This window comes from Chlamydotis macqueenii, chromosome 19 (genome assembly GCF_036417535.1).
Source record: "Chlamydotis macqueenii isolate bChlMac1 chromosome 19, bChlMac1.mat, whole genome shotgun sequence".
In the NCBI taxonomy this organism is placed as follows: domain Eukaryota; kingdom Metazoa; phylum Chordata; class Aves; order Otidiformes; family Otididae; genus Chlamydotis; species Chlamydotis macqueenii.
The window spans coordinates 790,224-814,450 of NC_141574.1; the positions used below are offsets into that span (position 1 = coordinate 790,224).

A 24,227-nucleotide genomic window follows, 5' to 3' on the forward strand; every position below is an offset into this window, starting at 1 on the left:
ACAAATATACAACAGTTTCAGCAGCTTTGAGTACCCGTGCTAGGACCAAGGCTTTCTATTAAGTAATTCATCATAAAAATAAACCCAGTTTTCAGCTGGAAGTAAAAGGAATCCCAGGAGACTTGAAGCTTCACCTTCCTGCAGCTGTTGAAAAGTCATCAGGATCTTATCTCACCTGCTTATCCCACTGAGCTCCCCCTTCCCAGCCCTGCATCGCAAGAAGTCAGGAAATGAAGGCTCTTAGTCATCACAGTTTGATTAAGACGGCTTAAAATTTGAGCTTTAATTGAAATGGAAAGAAACATTCCGAGAGGATATATGTTTCATAGATTGAACTGAGTTACCAAATTTAGTTTTCATTGGATGTTATGGCAAACATGAACATTAAATCATAAGCATCAAATAGGAGAGGACTCAAAAAAGGATATAACTGTACCGTACTAGAAGGGATTGGACCAAATGCTTTTGTAGGCAACTATCCAAAAGGGTGATGCACTGACATGTTAGCTCATAGGATGCAAGGACATCTTTGAATCCACCTGAAAAAACTTCTGAGGACCAACTACATCAACATTTTCCTGGCAAGCATCTTCTCTGCCAGCACTGAATCCCAGCTCAATACATATCTAAAATGATATACATTAGAGGGCATGTGTAGGAGTATTATGTCAGCTTAAATTACTTGAGCAAAATTTTAAATATGTGATAGAAATCTAAAAAGAAGAAAAAAAAGAGAACACCACTGCAATATTAATGCCGAGTTGTTACTTTTTTTTTAAACAGATCTGTACAGCAACATAGCAAAGAATGCAGTGATCACAATTCAAACCAGACAGCAATCTAAGGGAATGCTAATCCTGTTACTCCCAGCATTCTGATGCTCCAAATATGTCGGCTACCCTAATGCACTGCAAACCAGTTCTACCTACATAGGACATTTTAGCGTGAAAAAGTTTCTGTAAAGTTCCCTTTGTTTCCAGTGTTTTTCTTGTACAAAATATTACAATTTTTTAATATATATTTACAGACTTGCACAGCTAGAAAAATATAAACTACAATTGGGCTTGGCAATCAGTTCTTTTCTTTAAATATGACATTTCAGAGCAAAAATTGTAGTGGTAACAAATCCTGCACTTCAAGCATCTGCACAGAGAAACTTTCTTCCTTAAGCATGTCAAGCCTAAAAACCGTGACTGCAGCGAGACGTGCCACAGCAAGTGCAACGAATGCAATTCATCTACCTCCTGGCACAAGGAAGACACAAGATGAATGTTGTTTGTGCAGGTTAGTGGCACAGTATAGAAAAATTCATAACAGAACATTAAATTCCTTAATAACATTCATTAATTTCATAGGCAGAGCCCATTAAAAAAAGGACGACCAATGTAAGTTGTAGGAAAAGCAGACACCAAGTTCATGGGGCATTATAAATCCTGGACAAAAACGCAGCCACAGTTAACGTTTCAGGGGCATTTGCTAGCTTCAAGCAAGCCCCAAGGTTTTGAGGTTTTTTCCATCCAACTTTTCAGTAGAGGCTAGGGAGGATTTTTTGCTTTAAAGCTACAGTATCTGTCATTATGGCTTTTAACACCCTGCCTTTCCCAGAGATGAGGTATGTGTTTCTAGTGAAATGGTAACAGTTGAGCAAAACGAGTTTCAATGGACCACAAAACTCCACGCACAGGTGTGAACAGGTTTTCTCAGGAGAGGTTGCCAAACCGAATTGTAACAGTGCAAAACAAGATTTCTTTTTTTTTTTCTCTGCAGGAAGAGTTGGCGAGGCATCTCGGACACGGCTAGTAGTCAAGCCACTGCGCAAGTCCTCTTTCCACCAAAGTTCTGTTTATTGACACCACCTAAAGGGAGGTGGGGAAAAAGCAGAAAGGTGAACAAACCACTAGCAAGGAACATCAGCAAGTTCCTAATCAACAATAAAAAGTTTGCATAATCATCCACTCTAGCAGTGTTGACAAAATAGGTACATCAACATACGCACCTCATCTCCCATCAAGTTCCACAGCTGTATCAGCGGCAGACCTGTTGCACTGTCATAATTTGTGACCTGGAAACAAAGAAAAACATCAGCATACAGCAATTCTGGTCTGAGCCACGGAGGATGCAAGGCTAGCACCATTCACTGCATATCAGATACTCAATACTCAGACTTATGTGTAGGCTAGAGGAAGCGTAGCTACTGCCAGCAAGCAGCGGGGATGCACTGCTGGCAGGTTTGCTCTCAAACCCATGCCCTTGCTGGAGCTGGTGATGTGTTTGAGCACTGTGTTAAACCAAAGGCAGTTGTGAGACTGAGCATCACAAATGCTGGCAGCTTCCTGCTCATCCCAGTTAACTTCCGTGGACAGCTACAGTTATTGGAAGCACTTCCAAAGAGATAAGCACCTCTTCACTGAGGTCAGGCGCTGCGTGCAGAAGCCTTCAGGATGCTGCCAGCAGCCTTGCTTCCCCTTCAGCCAGCCACAGGCCAGATCCTGGATGTCCATGTTGCAAAGAGAGTCGAGGCTGGCAAAGCAGCACAGACCCGGGCGAACGCTTGATCCACTGGACAGCGGGCCACTTTGTGCTCTGTAACGTCATTCAGGCGCCCTTCCTCCCCGCCCGCAGCGGTACAAGAGGGAATACTCATCCCTTGCCAGCCACACGGCTCTGAGCAGTGCTGATGCTACACAAGGAAGTTCTCAGCACCAAGATTTCTTCACAAGAATCCTGCCCAGATGCCAGGCTTACAGGCTCTGGCTTTGGTTTTGATTTTAACACATACAGTATGCTCAGGGGCAGAGAGAATAACAGCAGCAGTCAAATCAGCAACAAAGCTTTTCCAGACAGCTCTCCTGTACCTGTGCCGCCAGGACTGCGCCTCTGGTCATCTCACTAACAGCAGCGTTGGCTTCGGATGAAAAGTGATCCTCGTCTGGGGAAAGAAAAGAACAGGAGAAAACAAATGAGATCTTCACAGGCTTTAAAGACCAGAAGGGACTATTAAGCTAATCTTGTCTGACCTACATAAGACAGGCCAGAGAATCTTCACCCGGGGCTGCTATAGGCGTGTGCTGAAACCAGTCTGTTAAGCTGGAGATGACAAGTACGATGCCTGCTGTGTGGCTGAAGGGAAAGGATGAAGTGCTTTCTAAAGCCACTAGCTAAGTTAATGTGAACATAAACGGCTGATGAATTAAGAGTCTTTAAAGACAGAAAAGTATACTTCTGCAGCACCTTTGAGCTGTCACTAGTATTTTGATCCTTAATAGACTAAGCCCAGAGCCTCCGGACTTGACTGACCCTGCACAGAGCACAATCCTGTAAAGGGGAACTCCAAAGCATTCGCACCGCAGGCTGGCCGGCACCTGGACAGTGCTGAGTGCACTCTTGGCAAGCACTGGCAGCTCCAGCCTCTCAGCCTGCACAGCTGACGTGGGCACTGCGGCTAACTTCACACGGGTAATGCAGCAGGAAACCCTTGTGTCCCAGGCAATACAGTGACAATCTACACTGTAGGCTGGATCTAAGTGTTTTCATTTTCAAGGCAAGTTCCTTATTTCTTACCAAATTGCTGCAAAATAAAGTTTCTCCTTTGTGCTCCCCAGCCTGAAACCATCTCCAGCAGCAAGTGAACTCCTTACAACCTCACCAGTACTGAGGGAGGTCAATTACTTCAGAGAACACACCAAACACTGACTGCTGCTAGCAGCGGTTAAACCTTGCCATCCATCCCCAGTCTGGCAGGGCTGGTACCCCCTGGAGCGCTGCCGGCCACAAACCCCAGCGGTGAAACCTGGCCTGACCCCCAGCTCCTACAGCCACTGCTTCCACATCCAGAAGAGCAGCTTTTTAACCACCAATACAGTACAGATCATTAGAGAAAAAAAAATAAACAGAAAAAAAAAAAGCAAAATGGAAAGCATTTCTAGGCAGTGACTGCCATTCTTCCAGTGCTAGTCTTTTGAAGACAGAACTATACACAGTCATTTTAGTAGGAAAGTGTCAGATATTTGTCTAGCAGATTAAAAACTAAGTTTGCAGTTACAGCTACTGGATGACAGAAGGCAGCACAGTAGTTACAGCTACTTCACCAATACCCTGCCAGTCCTGCCAACTTGCTGTTTAGGAGAGTAATTCATTCTCTCCCTCGTGCAGGAAAAAGCCTGGACATTTATTATCTTTCCCCTGGAGCCATAGGTTATGCTACGCTAGCATCTTTAGAAGAATAAAATACAATTTTTCCAGTCCTTGCTCTAGTCACATCAGAGGCTGCACTTGCAATAGGAGTGAGAAAGTTTAGACAGAATCATGGCTTGCACACAGTTGGCATCCCCTTAAGCCCGCAGGAGGAGCGCCAGTGGTACGTCTCAAGGGCTGCATTACCTGGAAGTGGCACCACGTTGTCCAGTAAAACTTCTGCTCCTTGGAAAGGTAGTGATAAAAAATCGGACCTTAAAGAAAACAGAATCAATCAGAGCAAGAACATGGCTTTAAGTTACTCTCGTATTCTTTAAGCTGACATTGATTAATCAACTGCTCTAACAGGAATTCAGCTTAAAATTGATGACAGGCAAAAAAACAAAAATGAGACTATTCTCCCAGCAATCTAAGCAGCAGCAATAAATTGTCTGATTAGCATGCCAAATTGGAATGGGCTCCAAGCAAAAACCACCTCCATAACAGAGGCTGTACTGCTTTTCTCCCACCTCTGGGGGACAATCAAGTATTTAATGGGCCTGTGTAAGAAAGCCCTCCTCCAATACTGCTCTCCCAGCCAATAGGGCTGGGACAAAGAGAATCTCAATCTTACTCCTAGCTCATCAATTAACCACGCTTTGGGGCCTCCTGAAGGCATCCTTTTGCTCAGCTTCCACACTGAAGTGGCAGAAGGTGCCATTTCCTCTCCCCTCCCCTCCAAATAAGCTTTGCAAGAGCTTGCTGCGCTCCCAAAGAATCCACGCCTGCTGCTGAGACAAACCTTTCTACCATTTCGTGCTGCAGCTGCAGACAAACCTATGAGTAATTCCAATGATACGGATGCCTCTGATGAAGATTCAAGTCAGATATGGCCTCAGGCCATGGAAGAGAAGCTAGAGACCTGATTTGCCTGAGTGTGTCAATCTTCACTTTGTCGTATCCTCCATAGTCCACGTATCTGAGCTCCACTTCACCAGTCTCTTCAAAGTAGCTAATAACTTGAGCCCGTAACCATGCCCCATCCAGGCCTGGAGCTGCGCAGATAATACCAACTGCAACACATCAGAGTACAGAGAAGAAAGGCTCAGTAGAAGTGGATTTCCAGAAATCAGCACTTCAGACATGAGTAGTGCTGCACAGTTATCTACCGCAGACCAACAGCATTTCTGCTGCTTCTAGTCTTCTTTCAGCACCACCCATACCCCCATCAGACAAGGCCTGCAGCTGGGACGCAGCAGAGGTGGGTTCTTCTCTGAAGTCTGTCTGCCACCACCTTGCTGTTCTACCCAGGTATCCAGTTCCCTTCCAGTCTCTGGTCACTAACAGCCAGGTCTGCCTCCAAAAAGGAAAGTAAGCGCTAGTTACCCCGTCCATGTGATGTACCCTCCCCTTTACACCACATGCAGACAGCAACACTGAAGATTTGGGAGCAGTTCCACACTTTGTCAGAAAAAAAAAAAAAAAAAAAAAAAAAGAAGCCAAGTTGATTAGAAATAACCCGAGACAGACTTCATCTCATTCTGAATTTCAAAACGCAACTAAGTGGCTGGAGAGGTACTCCAGGGATGAGTGCGGTAAGGAAGAATAAAGCAACATCTGTACTCTGGCAGCAGCTTAAAAAAAAAAAAAAAAAATGAAGTGACAAGCGAACATTCTCATCCACTGGGAACTTCTCAAGCCTAACTCAGGGGCATCAGGCTTTTGCATGACCCTAGACAAAGTTTCTCAACTGAACAATCTGTGAGCAACCAAAGTTACTTGCCTTCTACTGGAGTTGGCAGGGTGGGAATTTCAGGTTGAGAATAGCAGGCATACATCTGCTGGTCTAGGCTACGCAGGACATGGAAAGTGGGGTGCGTATGCTGCTGCAGAAACATGTGCCCTGCATCAACTTGGTTCGCCACAACCACCTCTACGGTGACTCCATCTGGGAGGAACAGCTGTCACATGGAGGAAAAACATTCTCATTAGTGTTCATTGCAACACAAGCTTCATTCACAGCAACTCCATGTTCCACCAGCAACTCCTGAGGCTTACAGCCATGGGTGGAGAGGAAACGGTCTAGAGGTTCCTGGAGCATGTGGAAGAACTTCTGACACCGTTGGTGAGGGAGTCAACTGGGGAAGGGGCTCCACTGGACCTGTTTGCGAACAGAGAAGGACTTGTGGGTGATGTGATGGCTAGAGGCTGTCTAGGGCACAGTGATCATGAAATGACAGTGTTTTCAATTCTCAGAGAAATAGGAGAGGGGTCAGCAGAACTGCTCCCTTGGGCTTCCAGAGGGCAGACTTCGGCCTGTTTAGGGGCCTGGTTGACAGAATCCCTTGGGAGGCAGTCCTGAAGGGCAAAGGGGTCCAGGAAGGCTGAACATTCTTCAAGAAGGAAATCTTAAAGGCACAGGAGCTGGCTGTCCCCATGTGCTGAAAGACGAGCTGGCAGGGAAGACAACCAGTCTGGCTGAACAGAAAGCCTTGGCTGGAACTCAGAGGAAAAAGGAGGGTTTTTGACCTTTGGAAGAAGAGGCAGGCAACTCGGGAGGACTACATGGGTGTCATGAGGTTACACAGGGATAAAACTAGAAGTGCCAAAGCCCAGCTAGAACTTGATCTGGCTACTGCCAGAATAGTCAATTAAAAATAAGTTTCTACATTAGCAACAAAACGCAGGCCAAGGAGAGTCTCCATCCTTTACTGGATGCAGGGGGAAACACAATGACAAAGGAAAAGGCTGAGGTACTTAACGCCTTCTTTGCCTCGGTCTTTAGTAGTAAGACCAGTTGTTCTCCAGGTACCCAGCCCCCTGAACTGGAAGACAGGAATGAGGAGCAGAATAAAGCCCTATAATCCAAGGGGAAACGGTCAGCGACCTGCCACAGCACTTGGACACACACAAGTCTATGGGGCCAGATGGGATCCCCCCAAGGGTACTGAGGGAGCTGGTGGAAGTGCTCACCGAGCCCCTCTCCAGCATTTACCAGTAGTCCTGGCTAGCTGGGGAGGTCCCAGTTGACTGGGGGTTAGCAAATGTGATGCCCATCTACAAGAAGGGCCAGAAGGAGTATCTGGGGAATTAAAGGCCCGTTGGTCTGACCTCGGTGCTGGGGAAGGTTATGGAACAGATCGGCTAAGGCAGAAGGGAAACAGTAGAGGAAGAACGGGCAGATAAATATGATCTGTAACAGTTACACAAGCTAGACAACAGATGGCCACACAAACCCAAGCTGTTTTTGAGGGCAGCCATGAACCAGCCACATGGATACAGCATACCACGACCACAGTGACCAACAGCAGCCTTCCACCCTGACATCAGCATAGCCAGCAAGCTGGGACTTACCCAGGCAGTCATAAAGAAGGAATGAAGTGTCAGCGGTGTTGGTGGAGGTAGAGCATAGATGTTGGTGAGACACAGCTCTTTGAACTTCTTGCCAATCAGGCTCAGTACTTTTTCTACTTGCTGTGAGGAGCCTGGAAGACAAAAATCCCACAGGAAGTCTGTAGCACAGGTATGCTGAGGACACCCCCACCCGTGCAACGTGAAGCAATACAGCTACCAGGAGCTTTCTACACCAAAAACTTAAGTTTTAACAGATTGGCCATGCAACATGATATCAGACCAACATAAGCAACTCAGACCACTAAGCTCCAGTTTCAACAGCTTTAGCCTCCAGTATGAACGCAATTCATTAGAAGGTATTTTTCAGCCACAATTAATCTACCAGCCTTCACAGTTAAGACTGCATTTGCTGATACACAACCTATAGCTCCTCCTTCAAGCCCAAATTCATCCTGCACAAGATGCTGGTTAAACGGCAGCAGCCGAAGATGTTAAAATGCGTTCTCACCTCTAGAACAAAGGGTTCACAGGCCCGGCACAGGGAACCTGGCACACATCTATACTGCAACAGCACTGAGCAGAAAGGTTTTGTAAAGTGCTGGACTCACAAAACCACTAGATCTGTTTGAATTCCTCGTCCATCTCATTAAGGCCCTCAAGCTACGTATTAGACCACGAACAAAGAGACACTCCACTTACCTTCAATGTGACAGACTTGGGAGTCACGGAAATAAGGCAGTGTTGAGACATAAATTTTGGCACCAGACGCTTGCCTCAAGAAGCTCATAAATCTTCCTTGTTTGCCAATCAAGCGGCCAACTAAATCCTTTATGAAAAACAGACAAGAAACACAGATTAAACACCACTCTTCTCTGTGGCTTATTTCACCCACATTCCCAGTTCCCGTAGCACAGGGCCAGGCAGGATAAATACAGGGCAATGCTGGACCAGCGCAGAGTCCAGCTGGTCTGCAATAACTCAAGGTAGATATGATTGGTACACACAGCTCACTTCAACAGGTCCATCCTCACATCTTGTAGAACGACACAAAGACACAATGGGACAACACCAGGCCTGGTAAAGGCTAAAGTCTTCCTACAGTCGTTAAAGTCACATCCTCTCCCTATCTCCCACCACTTCTTTTAAAAAAGCATGCTATGTGCTTTCAAATATGGAATACTAACTTTTAGCCATTTTTAAACAAGCTAATTAGATTAGAAAGGGAGCAGACACATTCCCAGGAGAGTACACCAGACTACCAGGCCCATCAGACCGGACAGCTGTGCAGTGTGATGAAGAGATGTCCATGCAAGCCCTGTCACTTCTGCTCTTCCACTGGCACCTGCCACCACTCGCTGCCAGAGACCAGGTACCAGAGCAGAAGCGTTGGGCCCACGTTAGCATGGATAACCCTATACAACATAAAGTTAGCTACTTTAAGAAAAGTGACAGCCTGTCTTCACTAACCACTGAAATGTGTTTTTCTGCTGCAGAACTGCTTCCTTAGCCTGTGTTTCACTGATCCATTAAGACGCGTGTTACACGGCTTCGCTGGGCTCCCAGCAGCCAAGCACTCAGGGCAGCATGCTCATCCTGCCGGGATCTGCTGTCTCACGGTACGGGCTGTCAGTATTCGGGTCTGCTGAGAAGCAGAAGTGCAAGAACAATGATGTGCAGGACAGACACAGGTGATTTTGCATACACAAAGCAGGGAAGAAGGTATGAACATAGTCCTAAAAACCACAGTCTCTCTCCCAACCCGAAAGAAAGCTCACTATAAAGACAGAGACACAGCAACTCCACAGAACAGCTCAGATGTGAGGAAGGATTTGGACAGGCAGTTGAAACGTAACCCACCTACATAGCGGAAAGAAAAAAAATCCGCATCTGCTCTTAACAGCTGTGTACCCGCAAAGCCTTCCAAATGCTTTCAAAGCATCGGACTAACAGACTGGAGTGGGAATAATGAGTCCAGCCACCAAGGGCTGCCCTGGGAGTAGCCCTGACATGCCTCTTGTTGACAGTTGTGTACTGGTTCTTCACTCCTGTGGAGTCTTAATGGGAGCTAAATGCTTAAATCCTCGTTGGTTTGTTCTTGATCTTCCTGAGATGGCACTGAGCCAGTACCAGACTGGAAGAACCAGAAGATGGCTATGTAGGGCAGGGCGGGATGCGCGAGCAGACTATCGGCTGGTTACCTTTGGGACCTCTATTTCCCAGATAACGAAGTCGGACTTGCTGGCTTCTCCTCCTAGCTTAGAGTTCTGGCGAGTCACTGCCTTCCTCATGGCACAGCCACGGTCCACAAAATCCACGCTATTTACATCCGAACCTACAAGACATGCACACGCGTCAGCATTCAGATAGCCCAGGCAATCCAGCTACCAGACACAAGACCATGAAAAGACATCGTTTCACAGAGAGGTTACATTGAGCTCTTCCTGTGCATTCAGCTGGGATCTTCCTATATCACGTTCTCTGGTATTTCAGAAGGGGTAATGTCCCATCACAGGTAACCTATTGAAAGTTTCCTTCTAATCCTGGAGAAAAACCTGCACACCTCTGGGAATTGGGAGTGCACAGGAGGAGGCCTGAGTTCAGCGGGAGCCCTTCAAACATCGCGATGCCTTCCACAGCAGCAGAGACAAGACATGATCAAAGTTACCAGCTGAGTGAGAGCTGTGCTAGCATCGACACTCAGCTGCTGTTGCAGCAAGGTGTTTTGTGTTTTCCCCATGGCTCAATCAGGGCCCTTCACAGGGAGTTCAGCATGCCAGGAGGGACATGCAACCTCTTCATCCGCTCTTTGCACTGACATCACGTTCCTGCCCCAACAGGGGCTGCCCAGTGACCTGAGTGCTAGGTGTGCCCACTACGAGCTGTGGTAGGGGATTGCCTCCTGCCTAGATTTGTCCTACGCTTGAAGAAACAAGGTGCCAGAGCTGAGCTATGTTTGGTTCCCAAACCAGTAGCCTATACCAGGAACATTCCTACTCGGGAAAGGGACAAACTTGAACAGCTTCCTCCTGGTCAGATCCCAGATGCAGTCAGTGTAACACCAGGTTGATCCTTCCTCCAAATTAACAAGCAGAAGCATGAAGATCCTCACTTGCTTGCAAGTACTCAGACCATCCAGTGCAAGACCAAAGAGAAAAATAAACCCAACAGCTGCTTTACATTTGCCACATCTTAACTACTAACACAGCACAGACACCTAGAAAATAGTCAAAGGCAAACAGTGCAGCTATTTGCCACAGACCTCCTAGACAAGGACGAGGATTTCAGTCTCTCAGCCTGGGTGTGAAGGTCAGCTGTAGGACCTCTTACCCAACAGAGCCACACGATCAGCTTGAGCTGCTATATCCCCTCTCCCTACCTTTCAGCTGTCTCAGTGCAGAGCTTTCAGCCGGTATCACCCGGCTGCACAACACGCTCCTGTGCCTTCTCCTCACACCAGCACTCACAACAAGGCAAAACCTTTTTCTTTCCATGGTTACTCTCACTAGTGAAAGTGGTTCATGCGTTTAATCCCTAATTGTTGGCAAACTCAATCCCCAGGTCTTGCAACAAGCAGCATTCCAACCTTTGTAGCAATTACAAAAGACATCCTGCCATTAAGGGCTGTTGGCACCACAGGGTCCTACAGAGGATTTTAACGTCCGTCCCCAAGGTCACACCGGTTAACATTTGCTCAGACAGCTTTGTATTCTGCCAGGCACACACCATCCAGGATCTCGAAGGCAAAAGCAACACAGAGACAGATGGGAGAACTCCATGAACGTTGCTCCCTGTTGGGATTTCTTAGCATGCACCTACCCTTCCAAGCAAAAAGGCTTCAGGGTAATTGGTCTGCCACCAACTGATTTTATCACAATTCTCAGAGCAGTTCCCTGGTTCATCCAGCAGCACCTCTGAAACCTGCCTTACAGCTTCCTTTCAGCAGCAGCCCATGAACAGACAAGAACCCAGTGCTTACTAGAGGCTGCCAGAACTGAAGCAGAAACCATTTGTGCTAGCAAGTCTCAAGGTGTTCAACAGCCTGGCCTACATCCAGACACGATCAACTTCACCGGGCTCCTCCAGCCCAGGCGTAGCTTTACATAACAGACTCTGTGCTGAAAGAGGACCGGCCTGTTCACCCCTTTGCAGTGTACTCTCAAGATCACCCAGCTAAACACTGGACCCTACAGAGATGGGAGTTTTGCGAGCAAATGCACACCCACCTGCACACAAGGGATAGATATTCATCTACCAAGGAAGTTAAACATGAAGAGGATTTATCTGAACATGTTCTGAAGCAGAAGGGTTACAGCACATAAAATACTTGTTCACCATGTTTTTCCTAGGAGGATTTTCAAGTCTCTTACCTCCTGAGTGATCTCCATCCATCTCTGGTGCCCTGCTACACCCATGATGCAGGTCATCCTCTTTCAGTATCCCATTACTACACGGCACTTCACTGTTTTCAGGTAGCTTCAGAGCAGGAGACTTTTCACTTGGTACCAAGCTCTGCTCAGCAGATGTTTCTTGAGTTGCAGATATGCTCAGCGAGTCCGAAAGCTGGCCTGATGTGACAGACAGCATTGTGTTCTGCAATGAGTCCTCCACATTTGTCCCACCTTCAGATGCATATATACTGCACCCAGAGTCCTCCATAACCAAACATGACTTTTCCAGTGACCCTCCATGGTTTTCCACAGGAGTCCGATCAACTCCTTGGGACTCATTGTACACACGGTTCTTCATCCAGCAGCCTCCTGTGTCTCCCTGAACCGGGCCGGCTAAACAGCCGTGCGTTAAACAGCTGGAATCTGTCACACTCGGATCCTTTTCCTCTGTCTGCGGGGATGGCAGTACCGCAGCATCACTCTTTGCAGCAATGTTCTCATCCGCTCCCGTAGCTTCTTCTGCAAGCACCTGACCAGAGGAAACAACGCTTGTTGACTCCAGAGGTTTCTCACCTCGACTGGCAGCAGCCTGGCAGATCCAAGTGGACACATTACTTGCAGAACCAGACAACACTTCCTCAGTTGCTGCCAAAATGACCTTGGAAATTATTTGTATTGCTACTTGCTCAATTTTCTCAACTTCTTCCTTGTCCAAACTCACCTCTCCAATCTTCTCTCTTTGCAGTTCATCTCCTTCTGGCTGTGTGTCCTCCTCCGGACACACAGGTACAATACTGGCAATTGACTCGGACATCTCTTTTTCCCTGGACTGCTCTGAACAGGCAGGCTCCAAACTATCCGGTAACATGCTCACTGCAGAATGCTTGTGACTTGATACAACTTCAATTTTGTTATTGAGAAAGGCTTGTGGGGTACTGGCTTCCTTCTCCAATTCCAAGCAGAGGGCTGTCCCAGAGCCAGCATCTGATAGCACAGTTTCTGGCATACGGCTTTCCTTAGGGGGCTTAAATGAAGAATTATCTGACTGCTCTGCATTGCTGATCTCCGTGATTCCCAAAGACTTCTGCGTCACCGATGCTGACGGCCACCGATCTTGGTTTGCACTAGAGCTTGCATCCTCTATAAGGCTCAGTGCAGCACTGCCGTGACACTCTGTGCTCATTGAGATCAGAGGGAGAGAAACACAAGCAGGGACACTGCTTTCATCTTGAGACCCTACTGCTTCTAGTTTTTCACTGTCGTCCTCAAGGTTGCTGGGCTGAATTGTTGTTACTGAGAGGTCTGGAAGGTCCTGTGAGAGATCTAGCCTCTCATGAGCTGGACACAGAAGAGAGGGCGTCGTTGACCCTGCTGACAGCAGGTAGGTCGAGGTTTCATTCTCTGGGTGTTCCTCTTCTGACAAGAGAGGCAGTCTTTGAGGAACACATGCTTCTGCATGTGACGAATCATTCTCTGGTGCTTCTTCCTGCTGCTCTTCAGTGATTATTGCTTGTCTGTCGTGATAGCTTCCATGCTTTTTTCTATGGGAATAGATCCACCAGCAGGTAAGAAGTGCCAGCACTCCAGGTATGGCATATGGGATGAAACTGCGGAAGCGTAAAGACATTTTATAGAGCCTCAGCAATTATATCTAGAAAAAGAAAGAGAAAACATGTTAAAATAGTCACAGGGAAGGTGACAGGAAGACCAAAGTTTCATAAACGCCTTGAGCTATTTCTATTAGCCTGAACAGGCTTCTTTTCCAGCCACTCTCTACACTCACACCTCTGCTCTACCAGCAGACCACAGAACAAGATCCTTACTTCAGACAAGGGATATCTGGATATTCTCACCGTTAGACTCATCAACTTCACCTGACCTCACCTTTACACTTAAACCAAAGTCACCTCCTTCCTCCGGTCTCACCTTGCAGGTCTGTGCTACACACAAGGACAGCATCCAGCTCTGCGAGTCTCCCCAGCGTCAGGCTGGGCTCACAGCACAGCTGTACCGCAAGCGCTCCACGACGCAGACCCGGTGCACTGCAGGTCTCCCCAGTTCTCCGCTTGAAAGGCGGCATCATATCCCCGAGAGTTTCACAGGCTGACAACACACACTTCTCAAACATAACAAGGCACTGACAGTGAAGTGCTTTGCAAACGTTCTCATCCACAGCGTTTTCAGGGGCTGGTGTGCGGGCACACGACTGAAGTCTGCAGTTAAGCAGAAGCTAAACAGCAACACACAGCTACTCCATTTACTTTTATGTGCACAGCGTAGGAATTCCCAAACAAAGAGCCACTACAGCCTGATGAAGCAAGTGTCTCCCAATAACCACAAGTCTCTCTAAAACGTTTCACAGCAGTGCAGATGAGAAATACGCTATAACACTTATAATAGTGGTATCTGTGTGGCAAAAGCAGCCTGGAGAGAGACACTGCTACTTAGGAACCCAGCTCCAAAGTTGGTTCTGCATCTAAATTTATTACCTTGACAGCTGCTAGTCCTCTGACTTCCTAGAGCTGAAAGCCGTCTCCTACCCTAGAGAGCGTGTGAACACCTCCCTGCCCAGACACCGCCGAGACTTCCGTCCCAGTCAGGCTCCTCCATTTACAAGCCTCACCTGGGTTACAGGAGGCAGGGCTGACGTGCCTTTCCTTTTCCTTCAGGGAAGTCTACAGCTGGAACACCAACCTAAGCACTCACCCACAGCCCCAGAACAGCCTTGCTGCAAAGCACTTACAGTTTATATTTTCACTGAGCAGGAATTAAGGCAAAACACCACATGTCTGACAATGATTACACACAACAGACTTTTCTCCAAACAAGCCTAAAGGCTTTTGTCAATGAGCAAGAAAAATAATGATTGTTTTCAGGAGATAGCCAAGCCCTACAAATGGGAACCACCCACTGGAAAAGAGTATTATCTAGTTCCTCTTTAGAAACATAATATTTCTTAGTCAAGAGAAGACAATCAAGTCAGTATGTTGATTATGCTTAGTCTGTCTCAACCAGAAAAAAACCTTTGTTATCAGAGCAAGTGTCCCAGCTTCCACACACAACTCTCCTTCAGGGCCTCGATTTTCACAAGGAGCTGATTACACTCCAGCTGAGGGACAAAACCATGCCTCTCTCAGGCTGAAACCAAGCATCTAAGCCTCAGATAATTTAATATCCACTCCAGATTTCCCACCTCCTCCAGCCACACCCTCCCGTCACACAGGAGCAAACACACAAAGCTAGCTCGGACGCCAGCTTTGCTTCCGTACTTCACCGCAGAGTCCTAATGACTGAGGCAAGTAAATAAATGAAGGGCAAAACCAGGGACTAGAAAATTTCTTGCTCAATCTCAAATCAAAGGTCAGCTGTAGACATGATTTAAGAAATCCAGTAACATCTCCAGTATATCATAAATGAGGTACTTAAGTTCTTCTACACAGAAAACTTGAGTCTCTGTTCACTGGATTCTCATATCTGATACCTTCTAAACCCAAGTTACTCTCAGCTGGCTTTATACTGTCAGGTAGTAAGGCTCACTCCTGAGGATAAACTTTTGGTTAACAGCAGATCTGAGATTTGGAACTTAAAAAACCCAACAAAACTATGCAGTACTCTGGATGCTTGGTTTTTAGAACTTGGTAAGTGGAAAGGGTGAAGCGCGTACATTCCCAAGACAAACGGCTCACGTTTACGCTCTCCAGCACAATGGCGCATTGTGAGGCACTGCCAGTGCTCATCTGCCATCCACTTCAGTTGTTATAATTAATGCAGAACCACCCCGCGAGCTGTCTCACAGGCGTACCGCAAACTCACAGTAAAGTAGCTCACAAAGTCCATTCCCAGCAAGCTTTCCCCATTCAACAGACAGCCCTATTATTATCCGAGCCCCTATTAAGTTGCACAACTGTACAAACAAGAGCCCCACACAATTTGGTAGCAGGATGCCCCGCAGAGGGACAGGCCTGTCCCAAAGTCCAACAGACAAAAACAGTTCTGAGTCATCTTAAACATGAATATCACGCAAGATAAAGATCTTCACTCTTCTGTGATATTTAGATGACAGATTAGCTGACTGCTCCTTGCAAAGCTCCTTTAATTTCACGGATTTAACTGATTGGTTTTGGCAAGAGCTGCATTATACTATCAGTGGTCGTGTTCCATGGGAATTCCATATCCTTCCCTCAAGCAGAAAGGGACAAAAGGCAGTGGCTGTGCACAAGACGCCAGCAGACGTCCTAAAGCACTGGGCCGGCTAGGGGACAGCCAACTCCAACAAACATCTCTTCACACAAACAGGACAGGAAGACTTCGGTGGCCTGATTTTGATGTGCTGCTCACAACGTCGCCTTTCACGGGACGCCTAGAAGATGGCAGACTGTTAACCTGCTCAAGTGAACGGTTGTGAGATGCAGCCCATACTTCTCTTCTGTTTCCTCCACAGGAGAGCTCCTAAAGCCCACGTTTTTTTTTCAATGCATTTAAGAGTGACAAGACCCCCTCTCCACGGCCAATGTGACAGCCAGCTCAGGGCGGCAGGGGCAATGGGATGATTTAAACACACGGTGGGGAAGAAAGCCTGGGATTTTTTCTGCCAGCAGCAGCAGAACAGAAAATGGCAGCTTGTCAAATCACATGGCCGTAAGCACTGCCAAACCGGAGGGAGCCTGGCCTGACAGTCCTTGCGCTCTCCAGGCAGGAGGAGCCAGCTGGGGACACGCAGCAGCTCCAGAGGCTTTGGACTGGAGACGATCAGCTTGGAAAAGCCAGAACCAGCGTGAAGCGCTGGATACCCCAGTGTCGTTTCCCAACACGTGGTCCCACACCAAAAATAGAGCTGAGCTAGCGCAGAGCTGACACGCTGTACGCGCTCGTCCTGCGCCACCAGCCACTTCCACTTCCTTCTGGCACGTCAGGAATCTGCTCTAAATGTCACACCTTAGATCAAGGCATGGCCAGAGAGTTGCAGCTAGGACACGAGACTGCCAACTTGCTAAATAATCCCCACAGGAGGTCGGGATTAGGACACCAAGGGGAGAGTAGGGGTCAGTCAGCTCTCCAAATCTGCACCCTGACTTGGTTTATGGAAAACTCCTGGTGAAGATCAGTGCCATGAGGACAATAATAAACACAAACACACACTTCCTACCTTAAAAAACACAAACCCAAGGACAGCCAACTTACTCTACTTGTTTGCATTAGGGTCCCAGAGCAGTTTTAAACCACCTTGTTTCTCTAGCCAGGACGGAAAAAAAAAATATTCCTTCAGGACACACAACCTTATAAGGTTAGAAATGTTTGCAGCACGAGGTTCACAGAGAAGCCAGATAATTATTCTAAAAGTTTGAGAGGAGAGTTCAGCAAGCACTCACTCCAGATTTTCAGGACTTTCTGCTCACGGGAAGATCTGTTCTGGGGGAGAGCTGCTTCACATCGCTACAAGAGAGACAAGGACAACTGCCAAGTGACAGAGCCCCCGTGCTCCGCAGGGACCAAACTCCAAAAGCAGTGGACATCAAGGCTGGAATTAGAGACTGTCGCGAGGGATCACAGAGCAAACAAGCAGGCAGCTAAATTGGAAACGCAGCTTCAACAGCAAGGCCGGGACGCCTCCCTACAAACCCTATAGTTAGCGATACAGCACTCGGGAAACAAATACCATCTGGGTGCAAGAGAACTGGACAAGGCTGGCACAGTTCGAACTAAATGGGACCACGTGGGCTCTTAAAATTTTCCATGCTAAAAATAACCAGTAGCACATGCTCTGCCTTACAGGAGGTATAAGAACAGGAATTGACAAAACCCTAAACAACCGGAGGTCCTACCTCTAAGATTAAAAGAGCAGGCACAGAAAGACTGTACTGACCTAACCTCGGCACAAGACTTGTCCTCACTGAAAGCTGAATTGGCACGTGGAATTCCAGTATCTGCTGGAAGCGACCAATTTATCTCTCACACAAAGATATCTGAGGCAGATGGTTCACAGCAGAGGGTCCACCTGCTTATTCCAGGTCCTGCTGCAAGGCGCCTCACTCTCTGGAGTGCCTTTTGTTATGTTAGCTCTCCCTCTCTACCAGGGAGAGTGAGCGACTGCGTAGGGCTTAGTCCCAAGTGGGGCTAGAGTACAACAGATCTGTGAGGTCACTGGCCTGCAAGCCCTTGCATCACACTCTCCTAGTTGCCATTGTGCCAACTGGCCACAAAACGTTGCAGCCTTTCCTGCAGTCTTCTCCCAGGCCAGTCTGGTGTACCATCATCGAAGCCAAGAGCAGCCAGAAGTGAGAGCCCAGAAAACATGGCTCAGTGGCTACAAACATGGGAAGAGAGCTAGGAGCCAGGCAAGCGAGATCTCAAACTGGATGCACTTATTTTAAAAATAAGTGAACAGGTACATTTCTCTGTACTTAAAGGTAAGTGTTCTGCAGCAATTTCTGCTTCGAACACCAGCACTGAAAGACAAGATACCCCTTAAGCAATACCATCTTTTCACAGCCTAGTTAACACGGGCCACAGAGCTATTGAGACAGTCTCCTCTCTGAACAAAAACTGCGAATGAAGCCACTCCACAACTTCAAAATGTTTAAGAACGAACAGTCCTACTTGCAGAGGGGTAAATTACGACATAAGTAAAAGGGTGAAAAAGCTGGTTGTTGCAGAGCTCACCTAGAGCTCCGGAACAAGAACCTCCGCCACCGTCTCCACAATAAAATCTGCTTTCTCTTCATGAGCTTCACTGATGTTCCTACAACAGCTCGCTCCCCTCTGCAGCTGGAGCTGCTACACCGGTGGCCCAGGCTTTATTAATATTTCATCTCACAGTCGCTGCTTCTGTGTATTCTCTCTCAGTCCGGAGCCAAACAGCGGCCCAGCACAGCTCCAGCAGCATCACTTAGAGGCCAAAGCAGGACTCAGAACAGTTTCTATTTACACACTTGAAAGCAGAGGTTTACAATAGAAGTATCAGCCTAGCCAACTTCTAGGGGTTTTGTTTTGTTTTGGTTTTGTTTGGTTTTTTTTTTTTTTTCCAGAAGTTTTGGGAATCACCAAGAGGCTCATACATATGCAAACACCAGCCACCAGCAACCCCCACCACCCGCACTGCCTCTTGGATTAGCGCACGGCTCCGAGTTGATCACTCCTGCTAGGCAATAAACCACAGGTTGCACTTTATAATTAACAGTAACCCTGTCAGATTATCAAGCTCCTTACTGCACTTTATCTCTTGTTATTTTCTTGCTCCAATCGTTTCATTATTTACAGTTTCCTCAACCAAGCTGGTTGTGGATCTCTATTACAGGGGAAGGTAAGATCAATTTTTCACCACTTTGCCAGAAAGGTCTTTCAGATACAGAAGCAAACTTCAGAAGCGTCTTCTGCACCACTTCACCAATGCCACCTTTATCTTTCTTTGCTATTCCAAAAATTTGATGTGGGGGGCAGGTTTATCAGTTTTGGAGTCCACTCCAGCAACAGCACCACATCAAATTTCTGCTTCTTCAAGCTAGTCAAAAAGGTTTGGTGCATAAGCCAGCGGCCACACGACTTCCCGTTCCCACCTGGCTTTAAACTGCGGAGAAAGTCCTCTGATGCAGGCTAACCCACTCTGGGCACAGGTATCCCTGGCTGGGGCACTAACACCACTTTTACAGCCAAGAGGCAAAACCACCAGTTCTTGGGACTCTTTCTGAACAGTTTCGTTCCTCCTCAACATATCTACCAGTCCAGATTCAACTCTTAAAAACATTTTTCATAGAAGACTAAAGAGAATCAGTCCTTCACGGTACAGTCAAAGCAGCTTTCGTTACTTCCATAATCTACCAACACAGTACAAACATTTTCCCCAAGTCCAGGTTTTATAATCTTTCATTCTTTCTCCATTTTCACCCAGGCTGGAGAATAGAATAAGTTATTTTCCAGAATTTCAGAACAAACACATCCAATACTTAGAATTTTGTGTTTGCTTCTACATCAATGAAGCTAAGGCAGCCCTTGTTAAGGGCAACATACTGTAGTGTCCACTACAGGTGCAGCTTATAAATTAAAATTTAAATGCTACCAGCCATGTCAAATGCCTGGCATCTTTATCAATTTCCACAAAACAGGCATGCACAACACCCAGGAGCACAGACTAAACTAACCAGCGGCTTCCAATATACTCTGCACATAAGAAAAAACAGACTTGAACTTTCAAGGAGACAGAACTGTGAGGTTCCTGTCACAACACACTGATACCACTGTAAGAGACAGCGAGAGAAGAGGCAGTGCTGAGACCCAGCAGGTATCTGGAGAACAGCATCAAGACCTGCTCTCTAGGAAGTTTACGGTGCACAGCAATGAGACCTTGACAAACAGGCTCTCAAAACAAAAGCTGGACTAGACTTAAACAGAAAAGCAACAAGTGGTGAGTGGTGGTGTTCAGCAGGAAGCCTTGTGCCCAGAGCTTGGCTTGCTGAGAATAAGCTGCAGAAGCACCCAGCAAGGAAGAATAGCAAACAAAAGGTGCTCTATATTCATCTGTGCTAGGAAAGAACAGCAAAGGTTTCACCAAGAGTCACCCAGGCTGAACAAGGAGGAAGATAACTCGTATGCATTAACAAGCTTGCTACAAGAAGTTACACAGCATACCTGAAACCTAATCAGAGAGACACGCTTCCCTTTGATCCGCATTACAGCGGCACTACAACTAGCCCTCGCCCAAACGACGCTGTGGGCTGGTCTCCTGCACAGAAAGGCTTCCCCCAAAGACTGCGGGCTGCCTCCTCTCCTCTCCTCAGCTTTGGCAGTCCTTTATCTGAAAAAAGCAAAGCCAAGACACAGATTAAATGGCCTTCCCACAGTCACCTCGAGTTGGAGGAAACACTGGGAACAGCAAATAGACACTCCAGCTGGAGAGAAGAGAGCCCATTCTCTTTACTGGGCAGCAAACAGAACACTGTACCCCGTTCAACCTGAAATATTTTAGGGAAGCGATGTGCAGATTTCTTTCCTGCACCTCTGAACACGAAAAAAAAAAGTCTTCTTCAGCCTGCATTTCAACAAGAAATGGAATATAAGTCCAAGCTCATAACAAAAGAGGCTCCTCTTGAGGGAAGGGGAACCGGCAGCGTCACAGCCCTAAGATTTACAGGGATACGCACTCCAGCCCTTGTTCCACAGACCTCAGGTTCTAATTCAGGGATTTATCCCTATGCAAAGCCAATGCCCCCGGTACAAGAGGCACATGTGGATCATGAGCTTTTGCCAGGAACAGCTGCTATTTATACCCAGGAAGCCAAAATCAGCTGGGGCACATGGTAAGTTTCTCATCCTCATTGCCAGGTGGCAGCAGAGGTCAACGGCAATCAGGACCTCTCCAGGTCTCCAAGCAGTGATTTGTTTGCCAAAGCGTGATTTTAAATGATCTTCTATGAAAAATTCAACTCTGCTAATAGTAATGTACAGGGCCCGGAAATTCAGAGTCAGCTTCCAGCGGGGGTACAAAATGCAGGAGCAGCATTAAGCAGAATCCATGTAGTGGACAAAGAAAAAAACCACAGTGAAACAGCTGAAGACAGATAATTTGCAAAAGCAGTGAGTGACATGCAAACATATCACCTTCAGCAATCCCCATGAGAAGCAAACTCAACAGCTTTAATTTCCAAGAAATATTAAGCACCTGCTGAATAAAATAGCTTCTTCCAAGTATCTGAAAGTGGCTGCCTGAAGTTAATCATCACTTAGGAAGTTTAACCAGCTGTTTGCCTGAAGAGAGTTCCACAGAAGCACTGTAGTTAGAAATCAGGATTTTAAAAAGGCTAGACATTAGATCTGAAACATTAAACAATTAGAAGTAATTAATGTTTTAATTAATTTTTTTTTTTATTACTTCTAGAGGTTGCTAAGGGCACATGGGATACCAGCTCTGATCTTATTACAGTCTCCCTAGACACTAGAAATACCTTAAATAATTTTTTCACATGAGTTAAGTGCACATGAAAGACGAGAGCCACAGGTAAGTGGGGTATGTTGCTTTTAAAGCATTATGCTCTTCAGATAACTACTACTACAAAAGTACACTTGCTCTCAAAGTCAGGCTGCAACGTTTCTGAAATGAACACAAGAGCCTCAGCGTGGCAAATCAACTGTTTCTGGCTCTGAACAGCTTTGGCTGCATTCCGTAAACAAACACACTCCTGTCACATTTACCTCCCAAGAGAATTGCAGGAGCTGGGAACCTACATACCGTGGTGGATCTGAACTGCGGGTACCTTCATCTCACACCCTGGGTGGTGAGGGGAATTCCTATTGCCTAATTTCTGTCTAGGTTAAAGGCAAGGCTTTCCAGGCAGCAGATGATTTTCAGTATTAGTATCTCAAAGCATCTCCAGAGATCTTTAAGAAGGAATCCAGTTCCTAGGATGAACACCTAAGCTTGGTGTAACTATGGAGAGCACACCTGAGAAGCAACTACCAGAACACACAACACACTGTTCCCGCAGCACTGTCCTTGCAGACCCCCGAACCTAACAATATCCTTTCTTGCATGTCCTAGCACAAACAGCATGCAGCCCTGGCTACAAGATGCTGTTACAATCACGGTGAGACTCATCTCCCTAAAGCCTCCTGCACCAGTGTTCTATAAGAGCTTTTAAAAGTCCTTCAAGAATTCAATGAAACACTGAAACAGAAGCTGAGGGGCTGTAGATGAGTGGTAGCAGGACAGCAAGCGATGCAATAAGAAGGTGGATTCTAGCAAGCTGGAAGCACAGCTCAAGTTCTACAGGCTTCTTGCTCCTTTTAACTTTCTAAAAGGTTGTCATTTCCTTCAGTGCACTAGGCAGCGCCTGCAAACGAACCAGTTAATCAAGAACTAAACTGTGCCATCAAGATACACAGTGAAGCTGTACTGTACGTTAATCTCAACGCACCTGTTCAGAATCACAGGTACACCGAGATTACTGGATGACAGGTACAGTAGCTCAGCGAATGCCTGTGCATTATTTCACCCTCTATAAAGAAAGCTCATTAAAGAATGAAGAAGTGACTTGAACCGGGTCACACAGTGCCTCACCGGCACAGGAGCAAGCTCAGCTCAGTTGCTCGGACAGCTCTGGTCCATGTGCTACCAGGAGCGAGCCAAACCTCCCTCCCGAGCTGTGCTGCATGCCACGTGCTCTTCCTTGGCTGTCCCGCGCACACGCGTAGGGCTGTAACTCAGCAGATCATTCACAGGCACAAAGCAAACAGGGCAAAAGCAAAGTTCCCATCTCCTGCTACTACTTTCCCCAGCAACAAGCCATTTCCTTTCACCTGAGACAAAGTCCACAAGGCTCTGATAACGCTCAGCAGGTGCTAGCACAGCCGCCGACCTGGCCAAGGCAGCACATGACCCTGGAAACACAGAAAGTCAGGGTTACTTCCATTCTGCAGCCTCTTAATTTTCCATAACAGACAGACTGCGGTCAAACGCAGCTTTTGTTGCCGTTTCCTACTGTGACAGATAACTTTCACGAGGAGGGTGCCTTTGCTGAGCCGCCTGTTCAATTTGTGCTCCCTGCTTCACGGTACAACTTATGAGACTACGATAAAGAACTCAGACACAGATCAAGCTGGCCAGTTCTGGAACACAAGTAACTTAGTTCTTACTTGCTTCACGGTGGAGGAAGAAGAAAAAAAGAAAAAAAAAAATAAAGCGAAACAACAAGGATTCTTCCAGCACAGCAAGGCTACTGGAATACCAGCAATATAACAATTCCTTTGCTCCTGGTTACGTTCCATGCTGGCTTACGAGCCAGCAGAAGTCGCTGCGATGTACGAAGCTTGCCGCAACAGTTTCACGGGCTGTCCCACGGCACAAGCGGCCCGGCCACAGCGGCGGCCGCGGAGCCGCCCCCCGCCGCCCCCGCCCGGCCCGCGGCGCCCCCCGCGCTCCCCTCCGAGCGGCACCGCGCGGTTCGCGGCGGGAACGGACGCGGTTGACGCCTCGGGCACCGGCACGGCCCGGCCGCGGGCAGCCCCCCCGCTCCGCTCCGGGAGCGGCCCCGGGCCGGCGGCGCTGACCTTGGGCGCGGGCGGGCTGTGCGGGACCCGCCGCCGCCGCCGCGGCCTAACCGCGCCCCCCCCCCCCCCCCGCGCTGAGGGGAGCCGGCCGCCTGGCAGCGGGGCGCACCGCGGTACTCACGGGTGGTCCGGCGCGGCGGCCCCACCGCCGCCCTCCCCGCGCCGGTGCCGGTGCCCCCGCCAAGCCCACGTGCAGCCCCGCCGGGCCGCCCGGCTGGGACATGCAGCGGCGCGCGCCGCCCCGCCCCGCCCCCTCTCGCGAGAGCGCCGCCTCCC

At 47.7% G+C, this 24,227-nt stretch overlaps 1 protein-coding gene across 2 annotated transcripts; it reads right to left on the reverse strand.

The window, feature by feature from the left end:
• Positions 1-253: 253 nt before the first annotated feature.
• On the reverse strand, positions 254-24,177 carry AKAP1 (A-kinase anchoring protein 1). 2 transcript variants are annotated; one of them, XM_086763173.1, is made up of 12 exons: positions 24,073-24,160; positions 23,202-23,282; positions 11,895-13,566; positions 9,726-9,859; positions 8,227-8,353; positions 7,528-7,658; positions 5,957-6,134; positions 5,096-5,246; positions 4,381-4,448; positions 2,856-2,929; positions 1,997-2,062; positions 254-1,856 (listed from the first exon to the last, which is right to left on the reverse strand). In XM_086763173.1, the coding sequence occupies exons 3-12, from the start codon at positions 13,540-13,542 to the stop codon at positions 1,797-1,799; spliced, it is 2,637 nt and encodes an 878-aa protein (XP_086619299.1). In that variant the 5' UTR covers positions 13,543-13,566; positions 23,202-23,282; positions 24,073-24,160; the 3' UTR covers positions 254-1,796. The 2 variants fall into 2 exon arrangements, with proteins under 2 accessions (XP_086619299.1, XP_086619300.1); XM_086763174.1 differs by lacking the exon at positions 23,202-23,282 and having other exon boundaries at positions 24,073-24,177.
• Between the last annotated feature and the right edge of the window lie 50 nt (positions 24,178-24,227).

Coding starts and splice junctions, on each gene's coding strand:
- AKAP1 (XM_086763174.1), bottom strand. CDS start 13,542: ATGTCTTTACGCTTCCGCAGTTTCATCCCATATGCCATACCTGGAGTG. Junction 9,860..11,894: donor GGATGGAGATCACTCAGGAG/GTAAGAGACTTG, acceptor CATGTCTTGTAG/GTTCGGATGTAAATAGCGTG. Junction 8,354..9,725: donor GGGAAATAGAGGTCCCAAAG/GTAACCAGCCGA, acceptor TTTTTCATAAAG/GATTTAGTTGGCCGCTTGAT.